General features: G+C 55.6%; 5 protein-coding genes across 5 annotated transcripts; 2 read left to right on the top strand and 3 right to left on the bottom strand.

Annotated features, from left to right (window-relative positions):
- Nucleotides 1–2: 2 nt before the first annotated feature.
- On the bottom strand, nucleotides 3–2,805 carry CDEST_07232 (Putative major facilitator superfamily, MFS transporter superfamily). The gene has a single exon (XM_062923391.1). The coding sequence runs from the start codon at nucleotides 2,084–2,086 to the stop codon at nucleotides 284–286; it is 1,803 nt and encodes a 600-aa protein (XP_062779442.1). The 5' UTR covers nucleotides 2,087–2,805; the 3' UTR covers nucleotides 3–283.
- A 1-nt stretch (nucleotide 2,806) lies between these two features.
- CDEST_07233 (Putative F-box domain-containing protein) lies at nucleotides 2,807–5,149 on the top strand. The gene is made up of 2 exons (XM_062923392.1): nucleotides 2,807–3,868; nucleotides 4,000–5,149. Exons 1-2 carry the CDS (start codon nucleotides 3,051–3,053, stop codon nucleotides 5,126–5,128), a joined length of 1,947 nt encoding a protein of 648 aa, XP_062779443.1. The 5' UTR covers nucleotides 2,807–3,050; the 3' UTR covers nucleotides 5,129–5,149.
- A 3-nt stretch (nucleotides 5,150–5,152) lies between these two features.
- CDEST_07234 (Putative heterokaryon incompatibility) lies at nucleotides 5,153–7,474 on the top strand. Its single transcript, XM_062923393.1, has 2 exons — nucleotides 5,153–5,275; nucleotides 5,402–7,474. Exons 1-2 carry the CDS (start codon nucleotides 5,191–5,193, stop codon nucleotides 7,360–7,362), a joined length of 2,046 nt encoding a protein of 681 aa, XP_062779444.1. The 5' UTR covers nucleotides 5,153–5,190; the 3' UTR covers nucleotides 7,363–7,474.
- A 2,535-nt stretch (nucleotides 7,475–10,009) lies between these two features.
- Nucleotides 10,010–11,513, bottom strand: CDEST_07235 (Putative six-bladed beta-propeller, TolB, SMP-30/Gluconolactonase/LRE-like region; the record flags this gene model as incomplete). Its single annotated transcript, XM_062923394.1, has 3 exons — nucleotides 10,010–10,537; nucleotides 10,595–11,069; nucleotides 11,146–11,513. The coding sequence occupies 3 exons, from the start codon at nucleotides 11,511–11,513 to the stop codon at nucleotides 10,010–10,012; spliced, it is 1,371 nt and encodes a 456-aa protein (XP_062779445.1).
- A 2,414-nt stretch (nucleotides 11,514–13,927) lies between these two features.
- Nucleotides 13,928–16,276, bottom strand: CDEST_07236 (Putative Band 7 domain, Flotillin family, Band 7/SPFH domain superfamily). The gene has a single exon (XM_062923395.1). The coding sequence runs from the start codon at nucleotides 15,726–15,728 to the stop codon at nucleotides 14,124–14,126; it is 1,605 nt and encodes a 534-aa protein (XP_062779446.1). The 5' UTR covers nucleotides 15,729–16,276; the 3' UTR covers nucleotides 13,928–14,123.
- Between the last annotated feature and the right edge of the window lie 168 nt (nucleotides 16,277–16,444).

The following is a 16,444-nucleotide window of genomic DNA, read 5'->3' on the forward strand; positions in this document are numbered from 1 at the left end:
AAAGGGCAAGAGTTTTGGGCAGAGGAGGTGGCACTTTCCATCACACGAGAGAGAAAGCGAGAGAGACAGGGAGGTCAATTCATGAGGAAGAGAAAGAGAGAGAGGTTAAACAGGACTGGCCCGAAGATTAATCATGACTTTATGCGATATATACCCAAATGAAAGCATGGCGATACATGTCATACGCCTTACCCATTTCACTGTCCCCCCTACCTAAACGCCCGATAATGCATGTATGCGATGCAGTGATGGTTGAAAATACAATGCGGATGGCCTGGCTGAGTTAAATGATGATGCCCCGCTGCGCCCATCCGCCCTTGCCCTTCCAGGCAAAGAGGATCATGCCACACGCCACCCAGACGGTGATGGCCATGGCCCAGAAAGTCGGCGCGTAGCACTGCTGGCCGTAGCAGAAGACGTCCCCGCCGCCGTCGCGCTGAGGCGAGTTCTCGGCGCCCGACTGGTACACGGCCGAGTAGACCAGGCCCCAAAAGGTCGACCCGAGGGCGGGGAACATGGCGACGATGCCCCAATTGGTCGCAAAGTTCTCGACGCCCCAGATGACTGTGATGATGATGGGCGTCAGACTGAAGACGGCTCCGTAACCGGAGCCGATCAGGCCGGAAACGATCCAGAAGCGTTCGCCGTGCTCCTGAATGAGACCGGAAGCCAGGGCGACCAGGCCGAGGGACAGCACAATGGCGAAGAACAGGAGAAATGCGACGCGGGAGATGGCTGGCCTCCCGCGGAGGAATGGCGGCGACGACGAAACCTGCAGGTGCTGCGTCTGTGGCGAGGGTGCCAGCAGGTCGGTCAGGGTCCCGGTGGCCAGACGGGCAACCGTGCTCGTAATGCCAACGATGGAGACGTGCGTCGCAGCCGAAGTCGGAGGTCCGACGTAGCGCATGGTGGGCGGATACAGGGTCCCGATGACCGTGCCCAGATTGTTGATGAATGCCTCACCGGGGCCGATCATCAGCAGGAAGCCGAGAGCGAAGCACCACATGGTCTTGTCGGCCAGAAAGCTTCTCGTTTCGGCATTGAGCACCATCTTCTTCCTGAGTTTGGCGTCGTCTTCGGCTGGCCCAAGCACGCCGCCATCTTCGGGGTCGTCATCGATTTGTCCGATTGCGCCGTATCCTCTGCTACGTTCAAGCTCGCGCGCGCTGAGGAATGAAGTGCTTCGCTCCAGGAGACCGCTCCGCTCGAGCTCCTCAGCGGCTTCCTCAAAAATGTCCTCCTCGTCGACAACCTTCAGAGTGAAGGCCCCGACGACCCCGACGACCAGCAGGAGAATGGCCAGGAAGACGAAGAAGTGGAAAACATCCAGGTCTCCGGCCGTACCGTCCGGCAGGCGCTCGTAAAATACATGGCTGCCAAGCTGGCTTAGCCACATGCCACTCAATCCAAAGGCGGCGATGGGCACAGCGAGAGCCAGACCGCGATGCTTCCCCTTACCAAAGTTCTTGGCGCACGTCGCGACGGCGGCCAGGTACATGGAACAGGTACCGACGCCGACGCAGACAAACGCGAAGATCATCAGCGGATAGGTCCAGTCGGCACCACCGGTGATGCGGTTGCCGGCATAGTCGCGCAGGCCTCCCAGGTTCTCGGCCTCGAGCTTCCGGTATGTGCCGGCAGCCAAAGCATAGCCGCCGCCGAACAGTATAGCGGCCAGCAGGGAGAGGGGTGGTGTGCCAACGCGGTCGCAGATGTAGCCGAGAAACGAGACGGGTAGGTAGAGAGCGATGGAGCTGCTGATGGCGAGCCCGTTGACCTGGAACTGGGTGTAATGCAGACGCTCTTGGAAAATGTGGCCGTACATGGAAAAGACGGTGATGGAGCCAGCACAGAGGGCGGAGATTAGAGCGGCGACGAAGGAGATGGCTCGCAGGGTGCTGGCCGCACGGCGGCTTGGGCGCTTGCGCCAGGAGGAGGGTCTTTCGGAGTCGAAGGATGATCGCGAGCTGAAGCGGCTGATGGTGGAAGATGCATCGTTATCGTCATCGTCGTCGAGGACAGTTGCCACGACTGTCCGGTCGTCGGACGGGGTTGGCGGAGTTGACGGGCTCGTGGCTCGCGCCATGGTGACTGGCGGCTTCGGCCGGGAGCTTTGGGATCTTGCTGGGAGCTTTTCGGATCTCGGATCTCGATAGGAGGAGGATTGCAATTCGGAGATTGTGGGAGGAACGGGCGGTAAATGATCAGGCAACGAGACAGATGGAGAGAGCGAGATAGAGGAGCAATCAGACAGAAGAGACAAGATGGTCGCAGCTCATTCTTGCCGTAAGGAGCAAACAGATAAGGAGAACACCAACGGGGGGGATATTATCGAGGACGGAAGCGAGAGAGAGAGAAGTCTCGGGATGCGGATGGCGGATAGTAGAAGTGACCGACGGACTGACTAACTGGCGGCGGGGGGGGGGGGTGACCGAAGATGGTGGGAGGAGACGGACGAGACGACGGACTGTCCGCGTCGCAGCCAGAGTCACGATTTCGCACGTCAGCAGGTCGCCTCCGTCACCTAATGATGTCGTGCTCGCAGCGGCCAAGGTGGACCCTAGGTCGCCTGGGCTGTTTGACGACCGCTGTGGCTGTTTACTGAAAGAACTGACACGCCGCTGAGCACAGAGCCGAAGCTGCGCTGTGGCAGCCGTTTAGGGGGGGCTGGCAGCGCCGTTTGTGCTGCACTCAGAGCTGGGGTGAACCAGGCAGGCCAGACAGGCAACGGCGGAGCAAATTAGCCGAGAGGGAGAGGGCCCACTTTCGATATCAAGGTACATAAGCGAGATCGGAGCCCGGTCGATTTGCTGCCGAGGTCCCGTCACCGAACCCTCACCGAAGCTTTGACCGAGAAGGCCGCCAGGTGAGCCTTTGCCGCCCAATAACGTAGTGGTACAGACTACCCTCACGTGTGTAACAAACACAACCGGCTCTCATCTGTTTGCACCCAACACGTCTAATGTCCATCTACTCACTCTTTCTCCTTTCATCTTTCTCACCTCCCATTATGCTTCCCGCCGGCCACGATATCCGATCATAGCTTCACGATGACCCCGTCGGACAGAGACGACAGAGACGAAAAGCACCCAGATAGGCCCGAGCAAATCCTATCTCAGGCTTTCTCGCAGCTAACACTCATCGATGGATCACCTGACATCGGCCTTCGACAAGCAAATCTACGCCATCTTGTCACAAAAATCTCGCCTTGGGAACTGATCTACCTGCGATCTTTGATCCAGCAGACGACTCCCAGGCTTGCAGACTTGCCCAACCTTCCTGAAGAGGTCGTCGCCGCGATATCCGCCCTGCTCGACTGCCCCGATATCCTCACGTGCACAAGGGTTTCCAAGGCATGGCGAAGAGCTTGGACGGCCGACCTTGTCGCCAAGGATGTTATGCGAGCCCACTTCCCCGGTCTGATCGAGCTGTCACCCGAGGAGGCGTCGCCCTGGCTCCTCCTTCGGCCAGCTCTAGAAAGGGTCGTTTCTGTTGCTCGTGGTGAATGCATATCATCCATCTTCATCGAAACGACGGGACCTTCCCTGCTTAAATGCACCACCGTGCTGAAGCTTGACGCCCGCGCTTGTGAATATGCCAAGCACAACACCATCAGCCCATCAGACCCGTCTCCCGGTGGTGCCGGTCACGGTCCCGGACACCAAGCCTCCAACGACTTCGCTTATTGCGATGGAAAAGTTGCTTGGCAATGGGACGATTACAGTTTTTTTGTTGACGACATTCGTGCCTTGACGAGAACCTTGGTTTCACCCTCTGACCTCGTCGTCAAGGGCGAAAAACACTTCACCGTATGCGCGTTGTCAACCCAGCTTCTCGTCCTCGTCAACTCTCTCACAATGAGGTCCTTGTAAGTTGATTTGGTTCGGCTTTAGATTTTTGCAGATCGCTTAGACGGCTTCGTCTCTTATTAAGTCTAGGCTTCGCCAGGCCGGCTCCAAATCAATGAGAACATGAGTCCTGATAGGCTAACTTGACTAGGATTGTTTGCCATCTCGAGAAAGGGCAATACCGACGAGTGACCCTGCCTTCCCGCATGCACGAAATCACCCTTGACAAGGAGACTTTCGTCGTCATATTCGGCCCTACCCTCTCTCGAGCAGATCCACATGTATGGCGCTGGGAGAGTGGTCTCGCCAAGCTGAAGGTGCCCAGTTTCACCGAAATCCCCGAAATTCGCAAGCTCATCGACAAGTTCTCCTGCAAACTTAAGCCCTATGAAGCGGCTTGCATGGTGTACTTTATGCATCATTCGACTGATAAAGACCTTCTATATCTTGTCACTGGTTTTGATGTCTGTAAGTCAACCAAACACTCTCAGCATGGCCGTATTGCCTGTTTGCAGCCTCTAACACATCACCAATCGAAAGTTGCGGCCAGCTCGATAGACTTCGATTCGGTCGACACAGTTCACGAGTGTTCCAATAGCACATTCGTGATTGTCATTCATAAGTATGACGCGATGAAGTATGTTCAGACATTCAGCTACGAGACTCCAATAATGGAGAGTTCGATATCTCTTGACTTGCGACTTCGATGCCGTCCCATGAACTCCTACGGGCTCTATAACCTCGGTTTCAACTTTGGCAGTAATTGTGCCCGCACATTCGATGACGAGTCGCCTGGTACAACGTCTAGGGCGAGGAAGACCCTGATGGCCACGACCATTCATCTGACCAACTTCAATACGGCAAACGAGACTTTTACGTACCAAAAACGAGCGATTCGCAGCATGCCTCGGTGGGATCATGATGTCTACACTTGGCGAAAGGTACTTTCGGCAAGCTATTTCTGGAACGGTCTCATTTACTACATGCAAGATGATACTGCTGCTAAGTTTAAACGCGATGCATCCAAGTTCAGGGGCGCTGGAGCGCTTTGCATTGCCACAGAGTCTTCAACGCTGATCGTGGGCGAAGAATCGCCTTGGTTCAAAGAAGATAGGGTATCTTGGCTCTTTGGAGTAGACGATGATTTCTTGGTGACGGTTCACAGGAAGGGGTATGCTGTATGGAATCTAGGCAGCCCTACTTGGAGAGACAAGCCGTGGATTCCAAGTTTTGGACGCCTCAGACCAGCTGCACCTCCCGAATCAGAGTACTGGCGGTAGGTCCACACCGCCAGGTGCTTTGGGGACGGCGTCATGTCGGAGTCTAGGAAGAAGAAGAGGGCATGGTGATAGTAGCGTTAGTCATGTCTGAGAGAAAGAAAGCATTGGTACAGCAAAGTCCAACCATGAATCATGAGATGAATATTTGTTGCCGCTGTTCTCCCATGTTGCTTCTGTCAGTGATGGCTTCAAGGATGCCAGCTGGCGCCAGCCGTCCTGCCGCTATTAAAAGGAAGGTAGTTGCAGAGCTACGACAAGACGTCTAGGCATTAGTTAGTACACACCGCCCCGCTCTCACCATCTTCACATCTCACGATCTCTCACAGCGCCTCCATCGGTCGACGAGAGATGACCTCGGATCAACCCCGGACGCGAACAACTCGTTACGGAATGCCGTTAACCGTGCGGCGGCACCCACCATGCGCCTCATCAACGTCAACACGCTTTCTCTAGATGAATTCTACGGCGACGACGTGCCCCGGTACGCCATTGTCTCCCACACATGGGGTGCCGAGGAGGTGACCTTCCAGGACTGGAGGGATCACAGGGTCGCGAGGGAGAAGAACGGGTTCCAGAAGATTGAGCTCGCCAGGGCGCAGGCCCTTCGCGACGGCCTGGACTACCTATGGATCGACACCTGCTGCATCAACAAGGAGAGTTCCGCCGAGCTGTCCGAGGCCATCAACTCCATGTTCGCCTGGTACGAGTGCTCGATGAAGTGCTACGCCTACCTGTCCGACATCGAGCATGCCGGCGAGGAGCTGGGGAACAGTAGCAACAAAAGCGACAAATACCAGATCCTGTCTCGGAGTCGGTGGTTCACCCGCGGATGGACGCTCCAGGAACTCCTGGCGCCTCGGGAGGTCCTCTTTTTCTCTAGGGATTGGATTCCCTTGGGTAACCGCAGGTCGCTAGCCGACGCCATTCAGAGCATCACAAACATCGACTGCCAATACCTTCACAGGCGGAGCAGGAAGCTCCTCTCCGGCGCCAGCGTCGCCGAGCGTATGTCCTGGCTCTCGTGCCGCAAGACGACGCGGGTCGAGGACATGGCCTATTGCATGCTCGGCATCTTCGACATCAATATGCCGCTCCTCTACGGCGAAGGCGCCAAGTCCTTCACGAGGCTCCAGGAAGAGATCCTCAAGACCTCGACGGACCAGTCGCTCTTCTGCTGGTCGTGGACCGAGAGCGACCCGGGCTCGTGGGTCAGCATGCTGGCGCCCTCGCCGCGGAACTTTCGCAATGGCCAGGGCTACCAGCCGGCCAACGACGCGACGAGCCGGCCGGTGCCGTACTCGATGACGAACTTCGGTCTCTCGATACAGCTGACCCTGATCCGGCCGGCCGACATCCGTATCTCCAACTTTGGCTTCCGCCCACCGCAATACATCGGCGTGCTGGCCGCGAGCACCAAGGACGGCCATCTTATCGGCGTGCCGCTGGAAGAGGCCGGCGTCACAGACACGTACCGCGTCATCCGTGACTTCCCGCGCCCGATCGCGCTGCAGTGGACCAGTCTCCGCACCCTGAAGGCGGAGAACCTCAAAGGAGAGGTCCACGACATCTTCGTCCCCTCGAAGGCGTCTGGGAGGGACCTTGAAGTTGTGCAGGTCAAGCCGTATGACTCGAGCTTCCACCTTGGGGAGTACGCCGTCATGCTTCTCATCATCAACAGCAGGGGCTCCGGGATGGAGATATTCACCCGCATCGAGGCCATCCCGAGGTACACGGATTCGATGGCGGGGTTCATCACAATGAAGAAGTTTAGACTCCCGCGGAACCTAGCCCACAACAGCTCCGCGTCTTCGACCTTTCGCGCGACCGAGGCGCACGGCGCTCTGGTACGCCTCCACTCCAACTCGTTGAGCCAGAAGGACGGGGCCCTGTGTCTGCTGTTCGGCGTGCTAGTCGACGAGGAGAGGCAGACGAGGTGGGTCTTCCGATACCTCGAGGGCCTCACCGAGTCCAGGACGTCGTTCAACGAGGCGAACCTGGAGAGGTTGCTGAGGGACGCGTCGACTAACTGGCAATCGCCGTCATCGAAAGCGGAGGCGAAGAGCGGTTCCGCCCAGACGACCGAGAGGAGGCGCGTGACGAAGCGGGACAGCATCACGACGTCGCTGGGGCCGGAGTTTAGGGCTGAGGTCAACGATCGGAAGACGGTCGCCAAGGCGGCGCATGTTATTGTTTCGGGGCTGCCGGCTGGTTTAAGGACCGTTGAGTCATTATAAGTCTTGGGGGGGGGGGGTTACTTGGTGTCTATGGATGCCATTGATGTCTTTCCTTGTCTTCGCATGCATGTTACCACGACTGTTAGTTACTATGCCGATTCCTATTTGTTTTCCGTTGTGTTTCCTCGAAAATAGGGACAGGCTACTCACAGTGAGGTATGTTGAAGACCCAGACGCCGTCGCGTTAAAGTGTGTTGCAGCAGAAGAAATGCAGGGCTGCCTCGCGCTCGCTCGAGTCAATCGTCGACGTCGCCATCGTGGCGGCTCTCGCAACCCGCCCTGCCCCTGTACAGTTTACTGGGCATACCTACAAGACACGATCACGGTACAACCATGGTTTATGGTCCACATCTGGACCGTCCGCTCCCTTACAGGTGTTGCCAGCAATGGATCTCGTGGCACCAGAGGCTCCTATGATGACCAAGACATAGAGCAGGCGGTAATCCCTGGCGTACCCCTCTGTCCGCGCGCGTCGTCACATCAACCTTGATAACAGCACTGAAAACCTTGACAAGTCACGCGTTGACATGATAAATGGCCTCTTGAAAGAGTCTGCAAACGACCTTGATGGAATCAATTCGATTTCCTACAAACACGCCGAACACCCGCCCTCTCTCCCACCTCTTCCTCGTCCATTCTTCCTTCATCCCTCCCCTCCTCCGCACCACGACTGGTTCGCACGCCATGCCCACCACAGCCATCTCCCCAGACGCCGACCTCTCTTCTTCATGTCACTGGACCAGCCAGTGAAGACAATGAAAAGATAAAAGGGGCTCCGACCTGGAGGTAGTGTAATACCAGGTCGAAGCAAAAATCGAAAATTGTGGCCGCCTTACCTTCCGAAGCCCGGCGGGGTCAGCCAAAGGACCGCCAGGTCCGTTATGCCCACGCTCTCTTGAACAGCGCGCGGCACGCGGCAATGTCCAAGATGGACAGGAGAAGCGTAACATGAAGAGAAGGCAATTCAGGATGTCAACCGGGAGGATTGGAAGGACATTTATAGCCTTCTGGGGGGGTGCGGGACGGGGGGGCGACAACCGGTCAGCACGACGAGCAAAAGGCAGGAACCTCCTCCCACGATAAAGAATCTACCTTGGTGACCGGCATTGACGTATTCTTAGGTATCGCGAGAGAGGCACAGATAGCCTCAGGAAAGGTTCCAAACAAGATACGGGGCCATGGTGAGCCTCATCGGCGGTGCAGGCAGCGAGCAGGAACGCAGCAGGCAGCGAGCAGGAACGCAGCAGGTATGCAGGACGGCTGTAGAAACACTCATTGGTCCTTCAGGCGCAAGCCTTCGTTGTTGCACTCCTCGTTTACGGAAAGAATACCTGAGGGACCTGAGGTTGACCGGCCGACAAGCTGCTGGAGACCAACTCGGAAGCAGGATACCGCGACACCGCCGCAGCCCATTCAGGCCAGAAAAGGAAAAGGCGACCAGAGTAGAGCAGATTGGAGCCCACCCATAAAACATGGAAAGAGCATTTCGACCAGGTCTGGGGTCTCTTCTTCCCAAGAGCCAACTCAACAGTACGGTCTCTCTGGTTTTTGTGCCAGTTTCTCAGAGGCCCTGGAGATGCCGTCTGGGCATTCTCAGAACAGCCTCATCTTCCATCTCCCCCCCTACCCAAACACGGGCGTCTCCTTCTTTCCCTATCATCGCCCGGTCACATCTAAACACTCGGAGCAGCCCCTTCAGCTTCCATCGCAAAGACAAACGGCAACAAGAACTATCACGGAAGTAATACCTCTTGCTGGCAACAATCACAAGGAGCAACCGACATCAGTCACGCCAATTCACATCTCGGCCCTCGCGCAACCTCCTAGACGGGGCGATACAATGCAAGAGCAGCCTCTCGACCGACCGGGTCTAGAAGCTCGGTGACGTACTGATAGGGCATCCCGGGAGTTTTCGATGGTCTCGACAACGTTGGAGGAAGGTGTGGGAGACACAAGTGGGCTTATGGTGCATTCATTCCGACAGACACACTGCCCAACTAGGCAGGCAGACAACGGGGGATTCAGGGCATTACGAACCAAGCAGAGGGAGCAGGTCAGCCTTCAACATCTCCCATCGGCGGCAAGGTTCGGTCTCCTGCCTCGGCCGACGGAGACTGCCATGGGCGAGCACACGGGCACATGACCCGCGCGTCACTCCATATACCTGCTCTACAGCGCCACCAGTAGCTACGTGATCCATCCGCAATGCAACCCACATTCCATGACAGAGACGTCCTTGCCGCAATCCCTCCTAGCCAGCTGTGCCTCCAAAGTATTATTGATCCCTTCCGCCCGTCTCCTTCCCTTCACAGACAGCGGACCGTTTCATGCCCTTCTTTCCAACGCAGGCCACCATTTGAGCCCCTCGCAGGCCGCGAATCAATCATGATAGAGACGCCCTCGTCCATCGAGGTCAGCAGTCTTGAGGGACATCATTGTCAGATGCAATTGATGTCCAGAGGCTGTTAGTTCACTTGTTGACGCTCCCATGTTAGTTCAAATCGGACTACGTTGGGTTCACAGACGGCTTAAGCTTGGAGACACGAAACAGCTAGGATGATGAATCTAGACTTGATGGAGAGGAGAATCATTGTGCATTGTGAACCACATCTACTCTCCTCTCGACTTACTGCAGTTTACCTATCGACTAGACAGCTTTATCGAGCCTCTCACGTATGTTCTTGACATGCCAGACACCCCCTTTGCCCACGATCCACGTCTCGTTCTCCCCAAACGCCAGATTCACGGGATCGTTGCCGCCCCCGCCGACGCGGATCGAGCCGAGCGTCCACCCGGACTCCGGGTCTAGGACGTCCACCACCTCGCCGCCGGCCCCGAAGACCCAGCCGCCGCGGCTCACGCGCACGCCGTCGTAGAAGTACTGCATCGCGCGGCTCAGCAGCCTCCGATTCCCGAGCAGCGGCAGACGCCTCCCCGACGAGGAAACGGCGAAGTCCCACGCCCAGAGGTCGCGCGGGCCCAGGTTGTTCCGCCGCGACGGTTTGGTCTCGGAGGCGCCCGTGTCCGCCAGGTAGAGCGTCCCGCCGTCGGGCGACAGCGATATGCCGTTGGCGTTGCCCTGAAGGTACGCCAGCTCCTTGGCCCGGAGGGTGGTGCCGTTGACGAAATAGACCGTGGGCAGCGTGGGCATGGAGTAGGGGTTCAGATCTCGGCCCTGCAGTGCAACAAAGGTAAGAACAAATGGGTACGTGATCACTGATCAGATACATACCCAGCCTGATCTGGAGTCAGACAGATAATAGTTCCCCTCACGGTCCAGCTCGAGATCGTTGAAGCTCATGAAAGGCCGCTCGTAGAAGTTGTTCAGAACGGTCTTGCGCTCCCACGTCTTCGGGTCGATGGTCGCCAGGTATGCCGTCTCGTTCGGGCCCCCGTCCGTGACGACGTGCAGCTTGCCGTTCTGGTACACGCAGCCGTGGACATTGTAAGTTGGCGGGTCCGTCCGAATCTTGGTCAGGTTGTTGGTCCGAACGTCCAAAACATACTGCCAGTCGTGCGTGCCGTTCTGGCCTCCAGGAGGACCCCATTCCACGAAAAATAGTAGCGACTGCTCGGGTATATAGCAAGAGGCCTCGTGTACTTGAAATGGGAGGACCTGCAGCTGCTCGACAGTGGCGCCTAGTCCGATGATGTCGAAGAAGCGTTCGTCGTAGGCGACAAAGCTGGTCTTGTTGATGTGCTCGTTGCTGGATGCCACATCGTCCCGTTGTCAGAAGGAGAAATGTAGACGCTTGGGTGGTTTGCAAGCTGTATTAGACTTACATGGCGGCCACCCTGGGGTCGGACACTTCGGCGGCAGATGGTGCCTCCCACACGGAGCGATTGAAGCGGCCCGGTATCACGGCGAGGAGCGGATCCTCGTTGGAGACCCAGGCCCATCGGTCCGGGTTGAAGCCCGACGGCAGGGCGTCCAGCTGGCCCAGCACCGGGCCGACGAGGCCGACAAGGAGACTGGCGGCGGTCTTCGCAAACATCGTTCTGATGGTTCGGGCCATGATTCCGCGAACTACCGGGCAGTAAACTTCGCTGACGGGTATCTTTATACTCTTCCTGGGTATTGGTACTTTTGCCGGATTCTTGTTTTCACGCCAAGCACTCGGGTTACAATATCGGACTTGGCCCGCGATCATCGTAATTTCTGTCCCGAACTCGGACTCCGCTCCGTTACCTGTCGACGGGCTATTTCCGGGAAAGGACGAAACGCTACGGTGATCTATAAATGTACTATGGAATGATGCATATGTAATTACAGGCTACATTTAACTTTGCTTGCTTCTCTAACCCTTTTAGATGTATAGGTTTACAAATTTGCTGTACCCCTTAGTCTAGTTGTGGAAAGTAATCGGTCGACATTCGTATGTTTAGCTGTGTGTATTGTGACCAGGAAAATCCTTTCTGTTAGTGGTGGCCTTATCCCACCTAGGCTATGTCCCTCGTCATGGAAAAAATTCATGTTTCTAACATTTCCTAATTAAGGCTGCGTAAATGCGGCTGGGATCCATCCACCTTTCCTTTATCCAACCTAATACCTATCAGACTGAAACGGCAGCTAGAAGGGCTGTGTCAGTAATAACAAGGGGTCTGTCGAAAGTGGTGTAGCCTTAGGTCACACTCGTAACAACCGGAAAATAGATCCTAGGGGCAAATACGCAGCCTCTCTCAGGAAATGATGGGAACATTGATTGGATGGATCTAACCACCTAAAAACGTTTTTTTTTTTTTTCATGTTGAGGGACGTAGTCCAGGTAGGACAAGGTCATCACTACCATCGTAGTTAGGAGGGATCTTCCTAAACACACACACATCCGAATATACGCACAATTAACTAATCAATCTTTCTATAGGGATGCCCTGCTCAGCTTGCTAGTAACTATTAGGAGACAGTGAACTCCATTTCAGTCCTGCTAGTCATTTATTTATAGTATCTCCTTATTATTTCATCTGCAAAAACACCTTACACTTTTACTTTTCAACGTATATCTGGGCGATGTTACAGGATTAGCCCCTTTTTGATAGTATCGTTTTCTCTCTGTATTAAGGACCTAGCCTTCTAGAGAATATTAGCTCCTATGAGAAGCTATTGATCTTATTTAGCTTTCGCGAAGTCCGGTGGCCAATACAGAAAGGACTAGATAATCACGAGTTGTTCACTTCTTCTGAATGATTTCGGCATTTCTGCAGTAAAACTTGAATGTACTCCCTGTGCCTGAAAACTTATATAAACTGTTGCTCTTCTCCTGTGTGCCGGGAGCTATGAATATTTGGCAGTCAGTCGCTGCTGCAATCAAACACCATATTCCAGTCGCCATTCAATTTACCATCTTTTTGCAACGCAAGCGCTCGTTGTCAATCTTAATCATGCTATTCCTCAATACTATCCATTGCTGTTTAGCACTACTTTCGCTACTTGCCAACACAGCAAGCGTCTATGGGATACTAATCCAAGATGTCGGCTTCGCAACACCCGCCTCCTTATCCAAGCGCGACACAGAAACACTTCGCGCAACGCTAGTATGCTTCCATAAACAACGTGTGTTATTGTGGTTATTGAGTGTCGTAGGGCAGTGCAAAGGGAGTCACATTTTGAACTAAAAGCGCGTATAGAACAGTGTGCTATTGTACCAATACGAAGGGTGTAGATACTACTTTTTGTTTAGGCAGAACAGTTTTCTGATTAATTCTCTTTTCTTGTACAAAACCGAAGTCATCAAGCGAAGGCTGGGGTTAGAATAGTATTGAAAGTGATCACCTAGGATGGATGTGTGACTTGTTAGATCCAAAGTAGCTGACGAAGCAACAGCACCGGCGGCAACCTCGAGAACGCGTACCAGTGCTAGATAATCTGCACCGACGGACAAAGGCCCTCGCGTTGCAAGTACTTCTTGTGGGAGTCGAGTGCGAAGAATTGCCATATCTTTGACGTCTCGGTGGAGGACGGGGTCCAAGTGGAAGAGGGCACAGGGGGTGCTCTTCTTAAACCGGGATTGGTTTGCATACACCCTGCGTCCTGGTGTGAATATCAACGAAGGAGACCAGGGTAGCATATAGAGATGTGTCAGCCGATGCTTCACGCTGCGCGTCACACGATTGTACCCAAACCCAAGTTTCCGCAATATCAGCTTCTCCTGATACTTCCCGTATGCTACTGCTATTCAGTGATTGCGGCGCTAGTTTGGGTCTAGATATAGGCGAATCCGTCCGGGGTCCAGCACCTCATCACCGTATGGTGAACACTGCTATGATTTATTGAAAACACGATCACTTAAATGAGATTGGATTTAGTTGCCCGATACTTCGAGTCATTCCGTTCAGTGCTAAGCTGGGTTCTAGCTGACGCTCAGTATTCCTTTTAGCAATGGACTAGCATTCGGAAAGATAGCTTTGCACCCCACGAACGATTTGCTCGGCCCGTTATCGGACGGACATTTGGTCATCTTGTCAGGCTATGTTTTGTCTAATCTGGCGAGTGCGGGGACAAGGAGGGAAACCTGCGTACTCATCATTTGGGGTCATTACTTCCATAAGATGCGATTGATAAGAGTGCGTTGCAGTTAATCCTATGGTAACAATATCAAACTAGTGACTAGTAGTACAGACAAAGGAGATCTATGGTATCGACTGTGGCCATCCTGCTGTGGTATCATCAAACTCATGAATCAAGCAACAAAAGCCATCAACGCCGCTATATCCCAAAATGTTCTAAGAGAGAGTGAGCATCTTTCAAGCAAAGCGCGCACTTGTTAGTGGTTGCCGTTGACCTGCGCCTTGCCGCCTTGCATCGCCTCCATACCGGCGTTGAGCTTGCCGAACTGCCACTCGGGGAGCGTGATGCCCGTCTGCTCGTTGATGGTGGTCATTAGGGGCGGCAGCATCTGGTAGATGTTGCGCATGGTGTCGGCCCCCGAGTTCCCGCCGGCGCCGGCGCCCTCGCCGCCCTGGCTGCCCGTGTTCCAGACGCTGATCTTGGGCTGCAGACCTTGGATGGCGCCGGCATTGGCCTTGGCGAGCTCGACGTAGGTGCCGTTCTCGATCATGAGGTACTGCAGCAGGCCCGAGGGGCCGCCGAAAGCGCCAGCCATCTTGCCGTAAGCCTCGGCCATCGCGGCGACGCCCTCGGCCTTCTTAAGCGCCAGGGCGAGCTCAGCCTCGGCGGTCAGCTGGGCCGAGTACTGGTGGGCCTCGGCGTCCTGGCGGGACTTGTAGGCGTTGGCATCTGCTGTCTTGGTGGTGCGGTTGAACTCGGCGGCGGTAAGGGCGTCGGCGTCTTTCTGGGTTTTGTAGGCCGTTGCCTCTGTCTCGCGCTGGCTCTTCTCGAAGTTGGCCTTGGCATCGGCCTCAATGGCGTAGGCTTCGGCGTCGGCCTTTTGCTGGCGGGCCTCGCGTTCGATGGTGGCCTTGACGACGTCGGTGGCACGCAGGCGCTCGATCTCGGCGGCGGCGCGCTTGAGCTCGACCTGGCGCTTGAGGTCCTCGTCCTTGGACTCGAGGGCGCGGCGGGCCTCGACGCGGGCGATCTCGACGTCTCTGCTGAGGGAGGCCTGGCGGGTGTCGAGGTTGGCCTCGGCGGTGGCGCGCTCGATGTCGCGCTCCGTCTTCTGGACGGCCGTTTCGGCGTAGATCTTTGCGATCTCCCGCTCCTGCTCTCCCTTGCGCTTGGACTCGCCGACGTTTCCGCGCAGCTGGGCCTCGGCGACGTCGATCCTGGCCTGGTTGCTGGCGCCCTCGTGGGCCTTGCGGGACAGGGACTCGAAGTAGTTGGAGTTGGGTGCGTCCTTGAGCTCCTTGACGTTTGCGTTGTAGATCTTGAGGCCAAACTGGTCGAGCTCGGACTGGATGTTCTTGAAGATGCGGCGCTTGAACACCTCGCGCTCGGTGAAGATCTCCTCCATGGTCATGCTCGAGACGAGGACACGAACCTCACCCTCGATGATGCCCTTGACGATGTTCTCGAGGTGGGCCATGGTGCCGCCCTTGTTCTCGCCCGAGTCGGCGAGCAACATGGCGTACTTCATGAGCGAGTCACCGCGGTCCTCGCGGCGGTTGGAGGAGACATGGTCATCCTCGTCGTCGTCGCGGCTTGGAGCGATGGAGTGGCCGGCCTGATGTGTGGCGTTGGCGCCGCGCTGGTTCACATCCGGACCAACGGTGAAGACGACGGGCAGGAGAAACTGGAGCTTCTCCTTGGTCATGGCTTGCAGGTTCATGGCATAGTCGTGGGGCTGGACGCTGAAGCGCATGCACCGCTGGAAGGGCCACACCCATGCTGCCTTTGTGATCTTGACCGTCTTCACGGACATACCCGTGATGGCGAGGTACTCATCGGGGGCGGCGACTCTATACGACATGTTGGCGGTGTTAAGGATTGGCCGGCTGTGGGGTGAAGTGGTGAGAGAGCGGAGGTGAGTAGAAGAGGGGTTTGGGTGCTCTGAAATGAGAGGTGGGTGGCCTAAGTTATTTTAGACCTTTCGTGGCGTGATAGCTGCGTGATATATTGAAATGTTTGATGAAGTAGTGCGATGCCAACAAGATGACTTTGCAAACAGGAAGGAGTAAGATGCGTTGGATATGTGATTGATACCCTCAGAAAAGGGATACTTTGGGTATTTGGGAATAGTGTTGGTTAGTTGTATGACAGACAGGTGTTAGCATGAGGAGACGCCGCCATGTTATATAACAACTCAGCAAGGCAAGATGGCACATCATAAGTTCGACCTTGATGCTCCCGTCACCTTGGCTGGGCGCGGAGAACGCCCAGCCAAGCCGGCCAACGGCGACGACTGGCGCTCGGACGAGGCATCTTTCGACGAGATCAAGGATTGGTGGCAGCCTATCAAGTGAGCCTCGTGTGGTGACCATCATCACTGGAATGAGAAAAGATGTGTGTGGTCGATGGCAGTGCACCCTTGGACCCCTTTGGGCTGAATTAGTCTGACGCAGGAAGGACTCCGGCAATTCAGGGCACGTGAGACACCAAGTGGGTCTCGAACCAAACATGTCCTACTAATGATTGGACGTCGTAAGAGAAGGTCATGTGAATGGGGCGACTTGCCCACGCTAGAGC

The sequence above is a fragment of the Colletotrichum destructivum genome, chromosome 4 (assembly GCF_034447905.1).
Source record: "Colletotrichum destructivum chromosome 4, complete sequence".
Taxonomy (NCBI): domain Eukaryota; kingdom Fungi; phylum Ascomycota; class Sordariomycetes; order Glomerellales; family Glomerellaceae; genus Colletotrichum; species Colletotrichum destructivum.

Excerpts from the sequence above, each read along its gene's own strand:
- CDEST_07232 (XM_062923391.1), bottom strand. The coding sequence starts at position 2,086 with ATGGCGCGAGCCACGAGCCCGTCAACTCCGCCAACCCCGTCCGACGAC.
- CDEST_07233 (XM_062923392.1), top strand. The coding sequence starts at position 3,051 with ATGACCCCGTCGGACAGAGACGACAGAGACGAAAAGCACCCAGATAGG. Across the intron at positions 3,869-3,999 it reads TCTCTCACAATGAGGTCCTT|GATTGTTTGCCATCTCGAGA; the intron begins GTAAGTTGATTT and ends TAACTTGACTAG.
- CDEST_07234 (XM_062923393.1), top strand. The coding sequence starts at position 5,191 with ATGGTGATAGTAGCGTTAGTCATGTCTGAGAGAAAGAAAGCATTGGTA. Across the intron at positions 5,276-5,401 it reads GAATCATGAGATGAATATTT|TTAGTACACACCGCCCCGCT; the intron begins GTTGCCGCTGTT and ends TCTAGGCATTAG.
- CDEST_07236 (XM_062923395.1), bottom strand. The coding sequence starts at position 15,728 with ATGTCGTATAGAGTCGCCGCCCCCGATGAGTACCTCGCCATCACGGGT.